Raw genomic sequence first — 21,827 nt, forward strand, 5'->3', positions numbered from 1 at the left:
TGTTCCATTTTGTTTATTTGTATTGACACTGTTTAAAGTGGGGACAGTATGAATTCAACCAGTGGTAATTTACTACGAGTGAAACCTGTCTCCACAAAAATGGGCCAAGTTGGAAAGAATTTGACCGTCGGGGACACAGACAGCGATAAGAAGGACATTCATACTGTATCTTTCTACCACAGGGAATGACGAGACATTTATTTGATAACGGGTGATATCGCAGATTTAAGAGCACCTATTGTTCAAATTGGATGAATTAACCTTAATTAACCTTGCTCTGTAATATGCTCCATATTGTCATGTGACCTCGAGCAGCGATGCAGGAATGAAAGCTCTCTTTCCAGGGCGACTCAATGGAAAAGTCTTGAGCGTCTCTCTCTGCAACCAAACCAACCTGCTTTGAAACTATATTGCTGATTAGTTCTGCTCCAGGAGCAGATTTAAATGTAAAATTACTGGGCTCACTGATTTATGAAGAGGACTATAAGGTCAGCTAATATATGTCATACTGACTATGGGACAAGTCTATTAGGAGGCAGGCTGTAATTATTTCTTAAAACATAAATCTCCTCTGAACCCATACAAGAACACACTTTTGCTAATAGCTATTTGAGACTCTTAAGCTCTATTAAGAAAATATATTCCTTGCAACTTTTCACAGATTAATATGAGATTTGGCAATTTGGAGTCAATTATATGCATCTACCTCCGCAATTGAACTGATGAAAAAAAAAGGAATGAATGAATCTCATATTTTCTTTCTCAATGCAAAAAGATGAATGCATTTTGTTGATACCATACCATTAAAATGGTAGACCATTAAACTGCACACTGGTAGAAAATCAGTACAACGTTTATCCCATTTTGGAATCATTTCGGTTGAATACATTCTATTCTGAACATATTCTACAACCTCAAACTGTTTAATATGCTATGGCAGTTTAAAGTGTTTCTACATTTCAACTATAGACAGTATTACTGGTAAAAGAGAATGTGATCTCTGGACTGACTGGGCTTAATTGTCTGCAAGTGAACTCTCCATTTGGGAAGTCTAGACTACTTGACTTTTCTCTATCAAAACACAAATTTAATGAATGACTTGCCGATGTCCCGTGCATGTGGGCCCATGGAGGTAATTCTGTGTCTATAGTGGTCCAATCTTGCTACCGGGGGATTGGTAACAAAAGGTTTGGAGTGGCACTGCCGCCCTCTTTCATCTCAACACAGGATGGGGTGCTAGATAAAAGCCACAGAGAGCCTAGGAAATAGAGAGTCTAAGGGAACAAAGTGGACAAAAGCATTGGACATCTAAGGTGCTGAATTAATTTAACAAAGTATCTTTTTGGGCATTATTTGGGATCGAGATAAAAGCCATCGCAGTAAAAAGAAGCAGTACTGGGACCACTTCACTGCAAGTGCAGGAGGCCATTTTTTGATCATCCTGATAAAACACACACACACACACACACACACACACACACACACTGTGCCCCCTCCTGTCCTGAAAGCCAAAACAGAGCAAACAAACCATTGTTGCAAAAAGGGCCTGAAGAGACAAGCAGAAATCCTTAATACAGTATGATACAGGCCATGTCTTAAGAGGAGCCTCTGCAGAGTCGGAGCGGCCAGTGCTGGGGAGGGACTTGACCAAATGCATGCTCCTCTAGGCACACAGCTGTGCTCGTGCTCTTTTTGTTCAAAAGAAAGCATGCCGTCAGCCTTCAAGGGACATTTCAAATAATTCACATCAGTCGCAACAAAAAATAACAGGCCTTGTATATGTTGGCATTGAACTACTCTTCGCCATGATTTCTTTTGAGAAATACTAAAGGAAATATATAAATAAATACAAATCAAGTGAGAAAAAAATGGCTTTGTAGTATCAAGACTAGTTGTCTTTCGGTTCGATCTAAACATACACACGAGAGTGGAAAAAACAGAAGACACTAGCAATACAATAACGTAGGTCTATGTCCATAATGGAACGAGCTAACTACAATAAATCACAGTTTGAATGTGACTCCTTATCCAATTAGCATCCATTATTTTAAGGGTGGGATGACATTACATACAATGATCCAGATGAACCTGATGATCACATCCCAGCTATATGAGCATTCTAAATGCCAGGACGACTTATCATACTTCAACAAGGCTGTCCAAGCGGAACAATGGGATTCATTACGCAACCAACTCCTGGAGGTACGATTTACTACCGTGATGGGGGCAGAGCTAAAGGGACTGAGGGTCGATTTCAACGATGTTCTACTCTAGTACCTATCGCACACCATAAACCACATATTTAAATATGTTTGTCATCATGACTTGATCTTTGGATGTGTTGCTATCAGATATGACATTGTGTTGCTGATTATCTGTTTATGTTTGACATGGACCATAGTACTATATCTGTTGTTGCTAGTCTTCTCTACCCCTTCAGTTCAGGAAAGCAATTTTGATCTTTTAAGACACGTTGGCCACAGTATCTCTATTTGAGGTATAGAGTGAGGTATTCTTTCTCCTCACAGCAGGCTGTGTAGGGGCTATAGCTGGGTCTCCTTGATGGTCGAGATCCTGGGGAGGCTTTTGATGGTTTCCGCATCCTTCCCTTTCCGCTGAACTCAGAAACCGACCCCGGAGGATTTGCAGGGGATTGAAAGTTAGACTCATCTTTGCACGCTTAACTTACTGCACCTGGGTTAACTGGATTTGACATTGCATCATAGAGTAGGTTCAAATGTGCAGTAATGACTGATGTTTCTTTTCATTTTGTTCTTATCAAAGAAGAAGCATTCAAAGCCACGAGGTGGAGAAATGTACATGATATCTGATGCAACTGCATACAGTACTGTACAGATACAGTACCTGCATTCTATTAAGGAAAAAGTTGAAATAGCTGGTAGATATTTACCCTTCATTAACTCAGCTTACTGTGCTCTCTCTATACACATTATCACAACAGCTGGAGAGTAATGTTTAGGAATTATTCACGCTTAAATGAGGGATTCATGTACTGTATATCCTCCGGGGCTTGTGGTCTGCTCTTGTGACTTACTGGGATTTTCACACCATGTTCAGTAAATCTAGGATTCTCAAATCTCTGGATGAACAGGGTTCGTAAAAATATAGAGCCCAGAGGAAAAAAAGGGAAATAAAAACAGCAAATCTGCAATTGCACATGTTCTGTGAGGGAAATACATACACGCTCTATGAATGTAAATTAAAAACAACTAAGGATCATTTTTTGGCAAAATATACAGAACCGGTCAAAAGTTTTAGAACACCAACTCATTCAAGGGTTTTTCTTTATTTGACTTTTTTCTACATTGTAGAATAATAGTGAAGACATCGAACTATGAAATAACACATATGGAATCATTTAGTAACCAAAAAAGTGTTAAACAAATCAAAATATATTTTGTATTTGAGATTCTTCAAATAGCCACCCTTTGCCTTGATGACAGCTTTGCACACTCTTGGCATTCTCTCAACCAGCTTCATCTGGAATGATTTTCCAACAGTCTTGAAGGAGTTCCCACATATTATGCTGAGCACTTGTTGGCTGCTTTTCCTTTACTCTGTGGCCCCACTCATCCCAAACCATCTCAATTTGGTTGAGGTCGGGGGATTGTGGAGGCAAGGTCATCATATGCAGCAATCCATCACTCAATCCATAATTCTTGGTGAAATAGCCCTTGCACAGCCTCAGGGTGTGTTTTGCGTCATTGTCCTGTCGAAAACAAATGATAGTCCCACTAAGCTCAAACCAGATGGGATGGCGTATCGCTGCAGAATGAAGTGGTAGCCATGCTGGTTAAGTGTGCCTTGAATTTTAAAAAAAAGTGTCACCAGCAAAGCACCCCCACACCATAGCACATCCTCCTCCATGATTCACGGTGGGAAATACACATGCGGAGATAATCCATTCACCCACACCTCATCTCACAAAGACATGGCGGTTGGAACCAAAAATCTACAATTTGGACTCCAGACTTAAGGACAGATTTTCACAGGTCTAATGTCCATTGCTCGTGTTTCTTGGCCGAAGCAAGTCTCTTCTTATTATTGGTGTCCTTTAGTAGTGGTTTCTTTGCAGAAATTCAACCATGAAAGCTTGATTCACACAGTCTCCTCTGAACAGTTGATGTTGAGATGTGTCTGTTACTTGAACTCTGTGAAGCATTTATTTGGGCTGCAATTTCTGAGGCTGGTAACTCTAATGAACTTAGCCTCTTCAGCAGAGGTAACTCAGGGTCTTCCATTCCTGTGGCGGTCCTCATGAGAGCCAGTTTCATCATAGCACTTGATGGTTTTTGTTACTGCACTTGAAGAAACGTTCAAAGTTCTTGAAATGTCCCATATTGACTGACCTTCATGTCTTAAAGTAATGATGGACTGTTGTTTCTCTTTGCTTATTTTAGCTGTTCTTGCCATAATATGGACTTGGTATTTCACCAAATAGGGCTATCTTCTGTATACCCCCCTACCTTGTCACAACACAACTGATTGGCTGAAATGCATTAAGGAGGAAATGAACTTAAGAAGGCACATCTGCTACTTGAAATGCATTCCATTTGACTACCTCACAAAGCTGGTTGAGAGAATGCCAATAGTGTGCAAAGCTGTCATCAAGGCAAAGGGTGGCTATTTCAAGAATATAATTTTAACTCTTGAGTTATTTAACACTTTTTTGGTTACTACATGATTCCATATGTGTTATTTATAGTTTTGATGTCTTCACCATTATTCTACAATGTAGAAAATAGTAAAAATAAAAACCCTTGAATGTGTAGGTGTTTTAAAACTTTTTACCGGTAGTGTATATAAAAGTGTACTTTTAATCCGGACCCACATCTCCATTTCCAACAAATACCTTTTCTACAACAAATTATTGGTCAGTTTTCAGTCTAACACTATAGTCAAACTTGAATACACTATTTCACAATGTATCACATTCAAAACATGGCCTTTGAAATAGTTTCCACGTAACAACTGAACTCTGTGACTCAGACACATTGGATATACAAGCTATTCATCAGTATGAATTATGGTGTACATCTTTTACATAATCACTGATAATGAATCAATAGAAATACTTATCAAGGCCAGACGGTATTGAGTGAGAGACTGGCCCTCTATTCATCAGTTAGCCATGCCTCAGCCAGCAGACAGGACCTACTCCTCACCGGCAGCACCATCATCCATCAAAAGTTCCGAGAGGGAAGGGTAACGCCAAATTATTTGGAGCACTGCCACTCTCATGGGGGTAACCTTGACGGTCCAGTAGAATATCTAGAGGAACATAACTTTTTCCAACTGAAGAATATGTACCTATTGAAACTTTACACTGTGCACTCTTAGAAAAAATGGTTCCAAAAGGGTTCTTCGGCTGTCCCCATAGGATAACCTGTTTTGGTTCCAGGCAGAGCCCTTTTTGGTTCTATGTAGAACCTTTTTGGGTTTCATGTAGAACCCTCGGTAGAAAGGGTTCTACATGGAACCCAAAAGGGTTCTTCAAAAGGTTTTCCTATGGGGACAGCCAAAGAACCATTTAAGGTTCTAGATAGCACCTTTTTCTCTAAGAGTGTAGGAAGCAGAGTGCTGATTGTTGTCCATACTGAAATTCAGACCATACCATCGGGTATTACTAGTAGACCAAAAAATATATCCAAACATGACTGACAAATCACTGACAAGTAAGTAGATGCAGTTGGTTTAAGATATTCCTAGATATTTCTGATAAGAAAGTCCAACAAAGTGCCATTATTATGCACTTTGAGATTATTCTTGTATAATGAAAAGCACTTTACAAATGTAATAAACTATTATGAATTATTATCTTTCATTTTAGACAGCTCTTCCCCTGTGCTCAATGTCACTTCAAGTTCATAGACATGGAAATGAGCAGATGGAAAACTAGCCATTGGTTTAAAGTGAGCGAGGCAGGAAGCAACAGTTCCAACATCAGAGGATTTGCATTCACAGAGCAAACAAATTGAACATTACATCAATCAGGGTGAGTATATCCTAAGGGTGTGAAGAAGTTGTGAGGAATAAATGATACATCCCATGAATATTAAGAGATAAGATTAATTCTGAATATTAACACCATAATGAAATAAACATGATAGTTGTTGTACAAAATGGAAAAGGATTGATACAGTGTTGAAAGGGGCTGGATGAGATAAACATGACAGTTGTTGTACAAAATGGAAAAGGATTGATACAGTGTTGAAAGGGGCTGGATGAGATAAACATGACAGTTGTTGTACAAAATGGAAAAGGATTGATACAGTGTTGAAAGGGGCTGGATGAGATAAACATGACAGTTGTTGTACAAAATGGAAAAGGATTGATACAGTGTTGAAAGGGGCTGGATGAGATAAACATGATAGTTGTTGTACAAAATGGAAAAGGATTGATACAGTGTTGAAAGGGGCTGGATGAGATAAACATGATAGTTGTTGAACAAAATGGAAAAGGATTGATACAGTGTTGAAAGGGGCTGGATGAGATAAACATGACAGTTGTTGAACAAAATGGAAAAGGATTGATACAGTGTTGAAAGGGGCTGGATGAGATAAACATGATAGTTGTTGTACAAAATGGAAAAGGATTGATACAGTGTTGAAAGGGGCTGGATGAGATAAACATGATAGTTGTTGAACAAAATGGAAAAGGATTGATACAGTGTTGAAAGGGGCTGGATGAGATAAACATGACAGTTGTTGTACAAAATGGAAAAGGATTGATACAGTGTTGAAAGGGGCTGGATGAGATAAAACATGATAGTTGTTGTACAAAATGGAAAAGGATTGATAGAGTGTTGAAAGGGGCTGGATGAGATAAAGATGAGTTACAGTGGTTGAAAGATTGTCAAAAACCTAAGAAAATAAATCTTCTTATTTAATCATCCTTTGCATTCTTAAACAATTTTTATGTTCAGCCAGTCATTCCTTGATAAACCTAAGGAAATTCATCGCAACAATTATGTATTTAAAAAAAGATTACAGTACACAAGAAACATGATTAAAACACTATGCATGAGGTTCACGTTCAATGTTGATTTGAATTTATTTATTAACTTTCTTTACCCAGAACTCAATTACTGAATTAGGAAGCAGAGCTTGTCCTTCAAACAACATCAGTGCGTCCGTAATGACAATGATCCATTTCCTATGGATCTTACTGACAAGGCTTTCAATATCTGTGCAATTAAAGCAATCCAATTCAGGAGGAAAGGCAGAGAAACACATATCTCCTTGAAGTATTTTGATGTTCATTGTTCTTGGTCTCTTTTTTATTATCTCAACTTTGCAAGGTCAAGCTCCAGTGGAATAATCACAGAGCATATTTTAAAACACTAAATAGCCAACTTTCATTACACTTCTCTGGTAGAAGATGGTATTGATTGAGGCCATATTTCCATAGAATTCATTTTAAGAGCAATAACATATTCCATTCATTTAATCTGCACATGGACAGAATGTATTTTTGATTGAGCTGAAGCGGGTTCACTGACGTAGCACACGCCACCGCAGCCCCCACACGGGGTGGAACGAGCTGTGGATTTTGTTGTATTACTTCATAAGGGAAAAGATTTGTTTTTACTAATTTCCATGTCGGCTCTTTGCCTGGAAACGCCCTTGTCCGGAGCAAAGGGTCCCGATTTCAAACTCTCCAAAAAACGGTTTAAAATGTAATAACGGGCAAAAAATGAATATTAACTGAAAGATTATAGGATGTAATTTCTTGGAATAGCCCTCTGTGACTTGAAATAATATTTCTCTCAAAACTTTGATTCCTAAAATATGTGTCCAGAGATTTGGTTGACTTAAAAAGGAATGGGCAGGGTCAGCTATACCACAAGGACCCCTTATTCATGTCCTCATTACATGTTCTGCAACAAAACCATTAATGGTCTGTAAAGTTCTCTACTTTTGATAGATTAAAACAAACAATATTGAAATCACCATGGTGACAACCATAGTCTGTCAACTCCATCTGCCTGATAGATTAAGATAGACTATGGTATGAATTCTGGTCCAAATATGTCACATTTAATTAGGTTTTAGAGTTATGAAGCAACTGAGGAAAAACAAAATTGCTACTGTGTACACCACTTGAGTAAAGTGGTATACAATTTTTGTCAACTCCGTAAAACATCAACTCTGTCAGATTCTTCTCTAACGTCAACTCTGTCTGAGTCCTGAAAGATCTGACAGAATGGTTATGTTTTTGTAGGGGATTTTCAATTGAATCATTTTCCATATTTTACAAATGTTGGCACTGAACTTTATTTTATGAGGAAAAAAATATGTCTGTTTTAAGTATCTGTTGTCAACTCTGTCACTGGCTCCGTGATGACTAACCCTCTTAAGATATTTGTTTTAGTCCATTTTCTGACTAAATATTGTAATCACCGTTCTGCAACATTGAAGTATTTGCTATGCTAGACCTAAGGGATAATGTTTGCTTTATAAATGTTATTTTATGTTCTAAATCTAGAAAAACATGCCAAAATGCTAACAAAATTAGCCCTGGAGAATTTAACAGTGCTATAAAAGAAAACAAAGAGAAGTTTGGAGATGTGTATTACATATAATAATTTTTAGAATATTTAGAATTAAATTATCATGGCCTTTAAACACTTGTTGGACAATAAAGATCCTTCCTCGAACCTTGCGGGGGGCTCCGCGAAACTGCGCTACGCCGCTGACTGTACTGCACCAATTAAGTGGTACGCAAGTTACAGTATAAAAGGACATTCATGTATTACATGTGAATCAACAGAAAACCATTTTCAAGTTCAAGAACACAATACAGTTAACATAGAAACAGGTAAGAATTGAACACATGGAAAATGATAGACACAAGATGAATAAGATGTAGAGTATATTGTGCCCAAAGGTATAATAGTGTCAAATCCACCAATTTCCTCACATAACATGATGCCATCCTCTGAGGAAAATGAGCTGGCCAATCAGTGGTCTACTCACATGAATATTTGTAATGACCGCTATCCGCCCACACCATTCTGTTGTTGGGGTACGCCCACACCATTTCAATACAGAAAAATGCATTTCACTCATATTAGCAGGTTTCCATCCAATTGGCAACAGCTTTTCATGCGCATATTCAAAAATATGCATAAAGAAAATAGGCACATTTTCCCAACAGTAGTGTGTTTCACTAAACTGAATTAATGTGGATAAAAATCAGCGCGTGATGACATAGTCCACACAAAATGTACATTTTTGCTTAAGTTTTCATGTTCCATCGCATTTTCAACTCTACCCATAAGTTTGTCACAAAAGCTGTTGAGTTAAGTAGCAAACTTCAAGTTTACTTTGATTTTATGGTTACTAGATCGATATTTGTGCATCAAGGCTGTTCCACCGCCATTTCTTGCATATTTAATTGTACCGACACAAAAAGATCCCACCATGTCGGCGTTCATAAAATTGTACCGAAACGTCCTGTTTCCATCACAGCTGTCGTTTATTTATTTTTTTATACAGTATGACTTTTACGAGCATAAAAATGATGGTTGGAACATGCTTACTGTAATTAATAATAGGTCAAATTCCATAGTAATTGGGAAACACTGGACAGTTACTTTCATGTTTCAGTACTTTCTTCACTGATGTCACGCCCTGGTCTTAGTATTTTGTGTTTTCTTTATTATTTTGGTTAGGCTAGGGCGTGACATGGGTTATTTATGTGGTGTGTTTTGTCTTGGGGTTTTTGTAGGTCATGGGATTGTGGTTAGTGGGGTTGTCTAGAATAGTCTATGGCTGCCTGGAGTGGTTCTCAATCAGAGGCAGGTGTTTATCGTTGTCTCTGATTGGGAACCATATTTAGGCAGCCATATTCTTAGAGTGTTTCGTGGGTGATTCTTCCTGTCTCAGTGTTTGTTTGCACCAGATAAGGCTGTTTAGGTTTTCACGGTATTGTTTTGTATTGTTCGTGTTTATCTTTTATTAAAGATGTATCGAAATATCCACGCTGCATTTTGGTCCGATCCCTGCTACACCTCCTCTTCTGAGGAAGCGGAAGAAGAAAACCTTAACTGATTTTACAGTAGAATCTTCTCTAAAACATTGCTGATCATTGGGGATGACAACATGTGGCTATAGACATCGGGTACTGTCGTCACAATGTTGACATGAAGCTGAGAGCCACATAGACGTTATCTCTCATCTCTACTCTAACAAATTGTAGGATACACTCTAATAATATCAGCTGCCCTTAAAATGATTCTCTTCCACCCGCACCATTCAGTCATCATGTGGAGTAAATGAATCTTTACCAAGAGTAATAAAGAAGATGCATGCTTTAATATGTGACAACAACCCAAGACTGGTAAGGTCAGGCCCTGGCAATTGATGGAACTGTCACTGTATTGCCCTATAGTGACAGTGGAGTTCCCTTACGAAATCGAATTGTTCCTGCTCAGGGGTTAGACTGGGCTCAACCAAGGGACAAAACAAATAGCGTGTGAGGGATGGAGCGGCCTTGTTCCCAACGTGGGGCATCAAAATTCAATCTGAAGAAGCCATCACTCACTTCACTGCCAATGTCGTCATTTAAGGATGTCCAATAACTGGAGGAGCAGCAGGGAGTATTGAGTTCGTAGTTTATAGGGAAAGGGCTAAATGGAAACCACAGGCTCTTCATCTTATTCACAATCTTGATCTTATTCTACTCACGTCTCAGTTATAATGTCTAAAGTTTCCACAATTTTTTTTTTTTTTATCTTATTCTACAATAACGATTCTTTTCACATGCTGAGACAAGATGATTTCTATTCGGTTTTATACTTACGGTGACATTACTTTTGCTCAATATGCTTTAACTGAACATCTTGGAGAGTCTGTCATGTGTTATAAGAACAGTATGTGGTAGTGTAGGCATTTATTGCTACTTATTTTGAGTAACAGCCAAGCCTGGGGAAAGTGATGGAGAGTTAGTTTTGTGCGTTGGAGTTGTGTAGATTCATGTTTAAGCTCTATCAGGATTAGGATGCACCCTGACAGAAAAGGGAGTGTGGAATCACAGCACTGCGAACTGCTGCTCCCCAAGGAGACATTTTCATGTTGATCGCTTTATCAGGCGGGACACGAGACACTATCACAAGTCCCAATGACATATCTTTTATGTCACATGCTTTCACACTGCTGGCTAGTACAGTTTGATCAGAAAGGGAACTAAAGATAGTTAGTGACTTACATGCAAAGGTTAGACTGGCCTCTCGGCTCACGATGGTCCCAAAAGAGTTGAAGGCGAGGCACTGATATGTTCCAGCATCCTGGTCTTTGTCCAAATTGCTGATTCGGAGGTTGCCTCCAGACAGGCTGTAGTGTGAGACTGATTTTGGAGTGATTGCGGTGCCATTCAGTTTCCACCTAAAAACAGAATGAAAAGCAGTCAGATCCAGAACAATTGATAGACAATCTTACAATCCCACCATTAACTCCATTCTAATGTAGATCATTCACCTTTAGGACAAGATGAGATTCTGACAAAGAAAATGATGATTTTACCTTCATTTGATTAATTCCTTTTCAATAAGCGAAGAAAGGGCTTAGCGTTAATCTAAGTAGTGAACCACACTGACGGCCGGCACACCACGGAGCAGAAAAGAACCCACTCAACAAGAATACACAGCCTCCATCGCCATCCATCTTGCTAGACACCCAGTCAAACAGCATAAAAATGCAGCTTAATCATTACGATGCAGCAATTAAAATTAATGACTAGCGCCCTGCATTCTGCACTTTTGCATTCTACACCAGGCTACAAGATTATCATTGGTGTTAGAGGTGATCAGTGAAGGATATAATTCACTTATGAAGGCAGCAGATTCCTCCATCCCTCCACATAGAGCACAATGGCCGTTACAATGCCAAACGACATGGGGGGGCAAAGGGATCGATACCAGCTAAATCCCCGCTACGGAGGTATGAACCCGTCATTTACACATCACAGCGTCTTGACAGGAAAACGCTTTGATACATGTAGGTATTTTCAACAACGTCCAGTTCTATTACAACAAAAAAAAGTCAAAAATGGCATTTCACACATGAGTGAGCATGATAGGTATTCTTAATCACTTTATTGGGAAATGGGCGACGCAAATCATGATTAGCGTCCAGGGCGATTAGTTGCTGATTATGTCTTTGGAGTGAGGAGAGTAATTGATTGTCTTTATGGATTCCAAACAGCTCAACAAATAGGGTGAATTTGTCAAAGCGTTCATAGAAATATCTGCATTAGGTTGTTGCAGCTCTGCTTGAATAGATGAAAGCTATTTTATTGTATGATTTAGCCGAGAAAAGGCACTACTATTAAAGAGTCCACTGTAAAAGGTTAATGCCAGGTTAAAAGCATAACATTTGACGTCAACGTCTTTGTTCTCTTTCATCCAGCATTTAGACAACTACCGACCATATCAAGCATTTATATAAAGACTGGGACTTAGAGTTCTCTGCCAGGGCTTCGCTATAGAGAGGGGAGAACTCAGGTCTTGCTACGCCAATTATGACTGAGGCACACTCAAGATAATAAGCACCTGAACATGTTCTGTATCAACGCTTGAGGAAAAGGGAACATGTAGTTCACCTAAAAATATCTGATTATGAACATTCCCTGTGGCTTTCTTCTTATGTTCAGAATACAATATGGCCATGCCATTAAATATATAGTGCTTATTGGAGTTGCACTGCTTGTACAAGCAACATATATAATGATTCCCGAATTCATTACCATGCCTACTCCACACTAGCCTTAGAGTACACACACAAGTCCCCTGGTCTCCAGAGCCTCATTACTTTACACACACTATGGCAAAGGTCCTCCCCGACCGTCTCACAAGGCAACTCCAGCCATTCGCTTACTTCCAATGCAAGAAAAACAAGTACCAACATTAATATTTTACTTCCCGGTAGTGAGTCTACTCTAACTACTCAGACTTCCAGAGAGAGAACCTGCAACAGGAAGAGAAGAGGATCTAACATGATCCTAGATCTCCAAGGGAGGAAGTCGTCATCAGCTCTCATAGCAGGCTGTTATGTGTTGTTACTAAGTGCTATTTATGTTTCAGAGAAGAAAATTGTATTCCATTAAAAATGAAAGCACCCTATTCAACAGCCTTCTATCATTCTTCAACAGAGAGAGTGAGCAACAAATCCACAAGGAAAGCACTTAATAGAGCCAACAATTTTAATTACGCGTGCCCGCTAATTATTTTACTGACGGTTATTCATTTAATGCTTTATCCGTGACTTTCTAAGACATTAAAAGAGAGCAAATTTAGGGACAGAGAAAGATATTTGATGAGTAATGTATAAGTATCTTGTTACAAATCACAAAGACTGCAGAGTGTACGACCCTGCAGAAGAAGATCACTGTCTATCTATCAATGTGCTACACCGTCTCATTTTCACACGCGTTGGCAGGGAGAAGTCTTATTACGTAGCGTTAAATGTGTCTCTCAAAAAGGCCCGGTTGACAGGAAAAAATGTGCTAGCTTAGGATTGTCAAGGTCTTTTTTGTAGCAAATAGGGTGTATTGGATGAGAGCTAAGACGGCTCCCGAGTGGCGCAGTGGTCTAACACACTGCATCTCAGTGCTAGAGGCGTCACTACGGACCCTGGTTTGATCCCGGGCTGTATCACAACCGGCTGTGACCAGGAGTCCCATAGGGCGGTGCACAATTGTCCCAGTGTCGTCCGGGTTAGGGGAGGGTTTGGCTGGGGTAGGCCGTCATTGTAAATAAGAAGTTGTTCTTAAATGACTTGTCTAGTTAAATAAAGGTTAAATAAAAAATGTACAAATGTTAACTGCCATAGCTTTGACTGATATGGTAATCATGAGAAAACACATAACTCCACTTGTCTTTAGGTCAACATCGGAGCATTACGCTCTACAAGGTATGTTCTGCACAAAGGAATAAGTAAGGGAGTTAGGTTAACACACTAACATGAAATCTATGGTCTTGTCACTAGATGTTGTCCAGACACTGACTCTTGAACAGAGTTTAACATCACAGCTATGATACATCGAGCAGCACATCTAATCAAGTACATGGACATGCTGCAGACAATCGAATAATCTCATTGGCTATCAATCATTCTAGAGGGGGACACTGGTACAGCAGCTCCGTTTGTTAAGCACATAATTCATGCAATCATGTTTTCAACAGGATGTCCATACAGTGGCATGATACAATGCCACGTGGCTTACGAGTTTGTAGAATGTCACATCTTTTCCTTTAGCCTTCTGCATTGTACTTTTCTTTTTTGGGGGAAACTAAATAGACCCAGAACCAGGGAACAATGCTTCTTCTTTCCAGAGTTAATATTCTCTTAGAAGCTTTATGTTTGTAGGGACAGACCGTTTTAAAGCATATCAGAGGATGAGCCAAATGTAATGCCCAGCCTCTCTTACATCAGCCAGTCACAGCACACGATTCTGTGATGTGCAGTTAATGAACTTTGAAGAGGATTTAGTCTACAGCTGTGTAAAGGAATACAGTCTTAGAAGGCAGGCAGGCAGGCAGCCCATCCCACCCCAAGGCTCTGTGCTTCTCTCTGACAGGACTGTACAGCGACCTTGACAGGAAACAGCTGATTAGGTCATCCTTTAAACTGGCTCAATCCCAAGTATTAAACGTACCAATCCTTCTAAATCTCAACCCAGAAATTTCAGCGTGCAAACATGATTGATTTGAACCTTGCAGTTGCCAGCGATACAACTTACTAACCTTTCGATAGACTAACGAACCGTCCAGGAAAAGAAGAAGAGAGAGCGAAAGGGACAGTCTCTTTGAGCCTCTGCCTCAATTCGTTTGAACCAGATAATGTCCACAACCAGAGCCACACTGCTTTTCCCAAAATAGGAAAGATAATGTTCCATACTATTTCTTAAGTGGGATGAATGCTTTTACCGTTCATGTGTGTGATCTCAATGAGCTAAAACATACTGTATATATACAGTACCAGACAACAGTTTTAGAACACCTACTCATTCAAGGGTTTTTCTTAATTTGTACTATTTTCCACGTGGTAGTATAATAGTAAAAATAAAGAAAACCCTGGAATGAGTAGGTGTGTCCAAACTTTTGACTCGTACTGTATTTATTCATTTTTTTGTTAACGATTTTGTGTCCAGCAGTCAGGGTGCTACATCGGAATGAAATAAAATTCACAAAATGATCGATCCACAAGAACAAAACAGAGGGAAATGATTGTGGTGGGAGATGTGCACTGTGTAATACATACTCACCGATAAAGTGGAGATGGGCTTCCCTGGGCCTCACAACTGAACACCACCTCTCTGTTCTTCTCCTGGGAGTCCACAGGGAACACAATGCTGCCAGGCTGCTTGGTGAATACTGGGCTCTGCAGGACACTGCTCTCTATAGGGGGCACACGGACAGGGGATAACACTCAGCTTACACTCAGGCTCAGAAAACAAACCTGCTTGCAAAACAGGCAATTAGTCTGAGGCAGCAAACAGGCCAGACCTGGTAAAACCATAAGGTGGGGGGGGGGGGGCGAACCACAAGCAGACAAAACATATCAATTAATTCCGTCTGTCACAGCACCGTCGCACAGACAAGAATTATCGGAAGTGAGACGTGTCTTCAAAAGCCATTTAGGCGGTAATAGGAGATCTCCAAATGTATACCAGTCGGGACACGTTTTAACTTGCATCCTTTTTTCACAAAGTGCTATTGGAGTAGTTGTGTCTCTGCAGACGTTTAAGCAATTAGTTGTGCGGTTAGCGTTCCTCGGCTGTGGTTTTGTATTCTCTCAGCGAAATGACACACACCGAACGGAAGTCTCCATTACTCCATGGGCAGCTGGGAATCCAATGGGCTATGTGTGCATGACTTAACAAAAGCCTTTAGTGTCAGTAAGCCATGGGATAAAGGACAAGCGACAGCCTTTGCAACCACCTTACCTTTGGCCTAGAATGTGATTAGATGTGATTCAAGGGTTATACAGGACGTTACCTAGCCAATCTTCAGCCATTTCCATTCTACGCTGCGGTAGTAGCAGACTCATGCTCGGGCCAGATCCATCAAGACATGACTATGGACTGTCTGTCGAGTCATTTAAAAAAAAATGTTAAAAACACACAAAAAAAACAACACAACCAAAGAGTGTATTTAACACCTGCCTGTGGCTAGCCTGGCTAAAAGATATTCATGACTGGTTCCTGAAATGTGTATAACATCAAAGGTCAATGTTCTTATTGGCTTGCAGCGGTGGTGCATATTGCCTCCACAATGGCGATCCAGGCCACTTATTTTGTCTCCGGAATAGAAAAGCTTTTTAGCAGCAGGATGTATCAATGCTACATTGTGCAGTAAATAACAAAGCCACTCAAAACATGACAATTTGCCTTATTCAATGCCATGTTTAAATAAACAATAACAGCGAAAATACCTTACTGGGGGAATGATTTCCTGTGTTTGTGGCCGTAGCTTTCGTCCTACCCTCACAAATTGCACAATTTCTATAATTACATGCCTTTGATGCCCTGTGAGCAGTCATTGAGACTTCATGCTAATTTGGGGAAAGATAAGCTCTGTTTTTCCCAGAACTTTGCAATGAAAATGAACACATCTGCTGTTTCTGTCTGGGATCTTCTCTAAGGTACCTCCCCTGAGGAAAAATGAAAAACATGCTGGAGACGTCACGTGACTGATAAGCTAATGTGACAAAATGCGTTTCAAAACAAAAACCCTAACTACGATACAGTACTCCCTGCAGACCTAAAATCTTTTCTTCCCGTTTTTCAAACTAGGCCCATCGGAAAAACAATTTGGGAGTGGCTCTAATAACATGCTTTAGCAAAAGAACGTATCGAGTGAAGACAAGTTACAGTGTATTGCCGCAAGTCTAAACTCATATCACTTCTGCAACAGATGCGACTGCCACTGATTGTGACACGTTCCCATTCCCAATTTGGGATATTGTATTGCCAGTACGTGATACAGTTAAAGAAAGCAGCACACCCTCTTCGCTCTCGTTCTGGGCAGACATAATAATAGTGTACTGTACATCTTATTCTACAGTGAAAGTAGGTCACCATTAAAGCCTCATGGAACGCATGCAGCTATCTTTACTGCACTCCCTACTGGCCTCACATATCGTACCCCAGACCAAAAAAAATAAGAAAGATTATAGCTTTATAGCACGATTCATGAGCATGATATTTTGGCAGAATAAACTTGTCAGGTGAAAGCACCAGGGTATACTTCTACTGAGAAGGAGCCCCAGCGCTCTGAATTTCCAGCATGGCTCAAATTGGTGGCTTGCATTCATAATTGTGACATTCACACACACTTCCCCCATTTCTCATGCAAAATTCAGGCTATGAGGCTGAGGTGTTGTTTTCATACTTTTCCATCAAATTTTCACGGGGTCATAATCAGGTTCCTCAATGCACTGAGAGAGTTAGGACTGAAGTAATGCCCACATCCTTGCTAGATTTAACACAGAGATGACACATGGAATAGATGATTGTTTAATGGAGAATACGTTGGAAAGTGTACGATACAGAGACAGAGGCCATAAACCCTATTCCAAAACGTTGAAGTAAACAGATTTACATGTTTGTGTCATTATTGTTGCCATCTGTAATAAGACCAAGCCAATTGTATTCACCCAATGATTGTGGGATGACCTTTATGAACTTGTCATGGAAGCCAGATTTTATTCTCAGAATGTCTTTTTTTTTCATCTTGAGAGAAAATGATCACACTAATTTGTTCCAGATTCAATGAATAATACGACTGAAAATGAATGAATGAAGAAAAAAAAAATGAAATTATTGAATTATTCTAAGAAAGATATATAATTGATATCTAGTGTCTCACATGAGATTCCCTTTGAATTACTGTAGCCACAATGACAAGAGAAACCGGACAAAGATTATTTATGACTGACCACTTGAAATGATACATTTTTGGTAAGTTCTTTACATTTTTGCACCCAGTGAGAGCTACGGAGGTATGAACCCGTCATTTACACATCACAGCGTCTTGACAGGAAAACGCTTTGATACATGTAGGTATTTTCAACAACGTCCAGTTCTATTACAACAAAAAAAAGTCAAAAATGGCATTTCACACATGAGTGAGCATGATAGGTATTCTTAATCACTTTATTGGGAAATGGGCGACGCAAATCATGATTAGCGTCCAGGGCGATTAGTTGCTGATTATGTCTTTGGAGTGAGGAGAGTAATTGATTGTCTTTATGGATTCCAAACAGCTCAACAAATAGGGTGAATTTGTCAAAGCGTTCATAGAAATATCTGCATTAGGTTGTTGCAGCTCTGCTTGAATAGATGAAAGCTATTTTATTGTATGATTTAGCCGAGAAAAGGCACTACTATTAAAGAGTCCACTGTAAAAGGTTAATGCCAGGTTAAAAGCATAACATTTGACGTCAACGTCTTTGTTCTCTTTCATCCAGCATTTAGACAACTACCGACCATATCAAGCATTTATATAAAGACTGGGACTTAGAGTTCTCTGCCAGGGCTTCGCTATAGAGAGGGGAGAACTCAGGTCTTGCTACGCCAATTATGACTGAGGCACACTCAAGATAATAAGCACCTGAACATGTTCTGTATCAACGCTTGAGGAAAAGGGAACATGTAGTTCACCTAAAAATATCTGATTATGAACATTCCCTGTGGCTTTCTTCTTATGTTCAGAATACAATATGGCCATGCCATTAAATATATAGTGCTTATTGGAGTTGCACTGCTTGTACAAGCAACATATATAATGATTCCCGAATTCATTACCATGCCTACTCCACACTAGCCTTAGAGTACACACACAAGTCCCCTGGTCTCCAGAGCCTCATTACTTTACACACACTATGGCAAAGGTCCTCCCCGACCGTCTCACAAGGCAACTCCAGCCATTCGCTTACTTCCAATGCAAGAAAAACAAGTACCAACATTAATATTTTACTTCCCGGTAGTGAGTCTACTCTAACTACTCAGACTTCCAGAGAGAGAACCTGCAACAGGAAGAGAAGAGGATCTAACATGATCCTAGATCTCCAAGGGAGGAAGTCGTCATCAGCTCTCATAGCAGGCTGTTATGTGTTGTTACTAAGTGCTATTTATGTTTCAGAGAAGAAAATTGTATTCCATTAAAAATGAAAGCACCCTATTCAACAGCCTTCTATCATTCTTCAACAGAGAGAGTGAGCAACAAATCCACAAGGAAAGCACTTAATAGAGCCAACAATTTTAATTACGCGTGCCCGCTAATTATTTTACTGACGGTTATTCATTTAATGCTTTATCCGTGACTTTCTAAGACATTAAAAGAGAGCAAATTTAGGGACAGAGAAAGATATTTGATGAGTAATGTATAAGTATCTTGTTACAAATCACAAAGACTGCAGAGTGTACGACCCTGCAGAAGAAGATCACTGTCTATCTATCAATGTGCTACACCGTCTCATTTTCACACGCGTTGGCAGGGAGAAGTCTTATTACGTAGCGTTAAATGTGTCTCTCAAAAAGGCCCGGTTGACAGGAAAAAATGTGCTAGCTTAGGATTGTCAAGGTCTTTTTTGTAGCAAATAGGGTGTATTGGATGAGAGCTAAGACGGCTCCCGAGTGGCGCAGTGGTCTAACACACTGCATCTCAGTGCTAGAGGCGTCACTACGGACCCTGGTTTGATCCCGGGCTGTATCACAACCGGCTGTGACCAGGAGTCCCATAGGGCGGTGCACAATTGTCCCAGTGTCGTCCGGGTTAGGGGAGGGTTTGGCTGGGGTAGGCCGTCATTGTAAATAAGAAGTTGTTCTTAAATGACTTGTCTAGTTAAATAAAGGTTAAATAAAAAATGTACAAATGTTAACTGCCATAGCTTTGACTGATATGGTAATCATGAGAAAACACATAACTCCACTTGTCTTTAGGTCAACATCGGAGCATTACGCTCTACAAGGTATGTTCTGCACAAAGGAATAAGTAAGGGAGTTAGGTTAACACACTAACATGAAATCTATGGTCTTGTCACTAGATGTTGTCCAGACACTGACTCTTGAACAGAGTTTAACATCACAGCTATGATACATCGAGCAGCACATCTAATCAAGTACATGGACATGCTGCAGACAATCGAATAATCTCATTGGCTATCAATCATTCTAGAGGGGGACACTGGTACAGCAGCTCCGTTTGTTAAGCACATAATTCATGCAATCATGTTTTCAACAGGATGTCCATACAGTGGCATGATACAATGCCACGTGGCTTACGAGTTTGTAGAATGTCACATCTTTTCCTTTAGCCTTCTGCATTGTACTTTTCTTTTTTGGGGGAAACTAAATAGACCCAGAACCAGGGAACAATGCTTCTTCTTTCCAGAGTTAATATTCTCTTAGAAGCTTTATGTTTGTAGGGACAGACCGTTTTAAAGCATATCAGAGGATGAGCCAAATGTAATGCCCAGCCTCTCTTACATCAGCCAGTCACAGCACACGATTCTGTGATGTGCAGTTAATGAACTTTGAAGAGGATTTAGTCTACAGCTGTGTAAAGGAATACAGTCTTAGAAGGCAGGCAGGCAGGCAGCCCATCCCACCCCAAGGCTCTGTGCTTCTCTCTGACAGGACTGTACAGCGACCTTGACAGGAAACAGCTGATTAGGTCATCCTTTAAACTGGCTCAATCCCAAGTATTAAACGTACCAATCCTTCTAAATCTCAACCCAGAAATTTCAGCGTGCAAACATGATTGATTTGAACCTTGCAGTTGCCAGCGATACAACTTACTAACCTTTCGATAGACTAACGAACCGTCCAGGAAAAGAAGAAGAGAGAGCGAAAGGGACAGTCTCTTTGAGCCTCTGCCTCAATTCGTTTGAACCAGATAATGTCCACAACCAGAGCCACACTGCTTTTCCCAAAATAGGAAAGATAATGTTCCATACTATTTCTTAAGTGGGATGAATGCTTTTACCGTTCATGTGTGTGATCTCAATGAGCTAAAACATACTGTATATATACAGTACCAGACAACAGTTTTAGAACACCTACTCATTCAAGGGTTTTTCTTAATTTGTACTATTTTCCACGTGGTAGTATAATAGTAAAAATAAAGAAAACCCTGGAATGAGTAGGTGTGTCCAAACTTTTGACTCGTACTGTATTTATTCATTTTTTTGTTAACGATTTTGTGTCCAGCAGTCAGGGTGCTACATCGGAATGAAATAAAATTCACAAAATGATCGATCCACAAGAACAAAACAGAGGGAAATGATTGTGGTGGGAGATGTGCACTGTGTAATACATACTCACCGATAAAGTGGAGATGGGCTTCCCTGGGCCTCACAACTGAACACCACCTCTCTGTTCTTCTCCTGGGAGTCCACAGGGAACACAATGCTGCCAGGCTGCTTGGTGAATACTGGGCTCTGCAGGACACTGCTCTCTATAGGGGGCACACGGACAGGGGATAACACTCAGCTTACACTCAGGCTCAGAAAACAAACCTGCTTGCAAAACAGGCAATTAGTCTGAGGCAGCAAACAGGCCAGACCTGGTAAAACCATAAGGTGGGGGGGGGGGGGCGAACCACAAGCAGACAAAACATATCAATTAATTCCGTCTGTCACAGCACCGTCGCACAGACAAGAATTATCGGAAGTGAGACGTGTCTTCAAAAGCCATTTAGGCGGTAATAGGAGATCTCCAAATGTATACCAGTCGGGACACGTTTTAACTTGCATCCTTTTTTCACAAAGTGCTATTGGAGTAGTTGTGTCTCTGCAGAC

The 21,827-nt window shown here is 40.0% G+C and overlaps 1 protein-coding gene across 3 annotated transcripts in view; it reads right to left on the reverse strand.

The window, feature by feature from the left end:
* cntn4 (contactin 4) overlaps nucleotides 1-21,827 on the reverse strand; it is a 174,540-nt gene that overhangs the window by 107,019 nt on the left and 45,694 nt on the right. For 2 of the 3 annotated variants that reach the window (XM_090240932.1, XM_021609440.3), the window contains exons 1-3: nucleotides 16,022-16,113; nucleotides 15,289-15,421; nucleotides 11,233-11,408 (exon numbers count right to left, since the gene is read on the reverse strand). In XM_090240932.1, coding sequence (XP_090097058.1) covers nucleotides 11,233-11,408; nucleotides 15,289-15,421; nucleotides 16,022-16,073 — 361 coding nt within the window. In that variant the 5' untranslated portion in view covers nucleotides 16,074-16,113. Of the gene's footprint in view, nucleotides 1-11,232; nucleotides 11,409-15,288; nucleotides 15,422-16,021; nucleotides 16,114-21,351; nucleotides 21,485-21,827 lie in introns of those variants that run through there. The other variant, XM_021609437.3, reaches the window with a different exon arrangement.

The sequence above is a fragment of the Oncorhynchus mykiss genome, chromosome 7, assembly GCF_057628025.1.
Source record: "Oncorhynchus mykiss isolate SJ-2025 chromosome 7, ASM5762802v1, whole genome shotgun sequence".
NCBI lineage: Eukaryota > Metazoa > Chordata > Actinopteri > Salmoniformes > Salmonidae > Oncorhynchus > Oncorhynchus mykiss.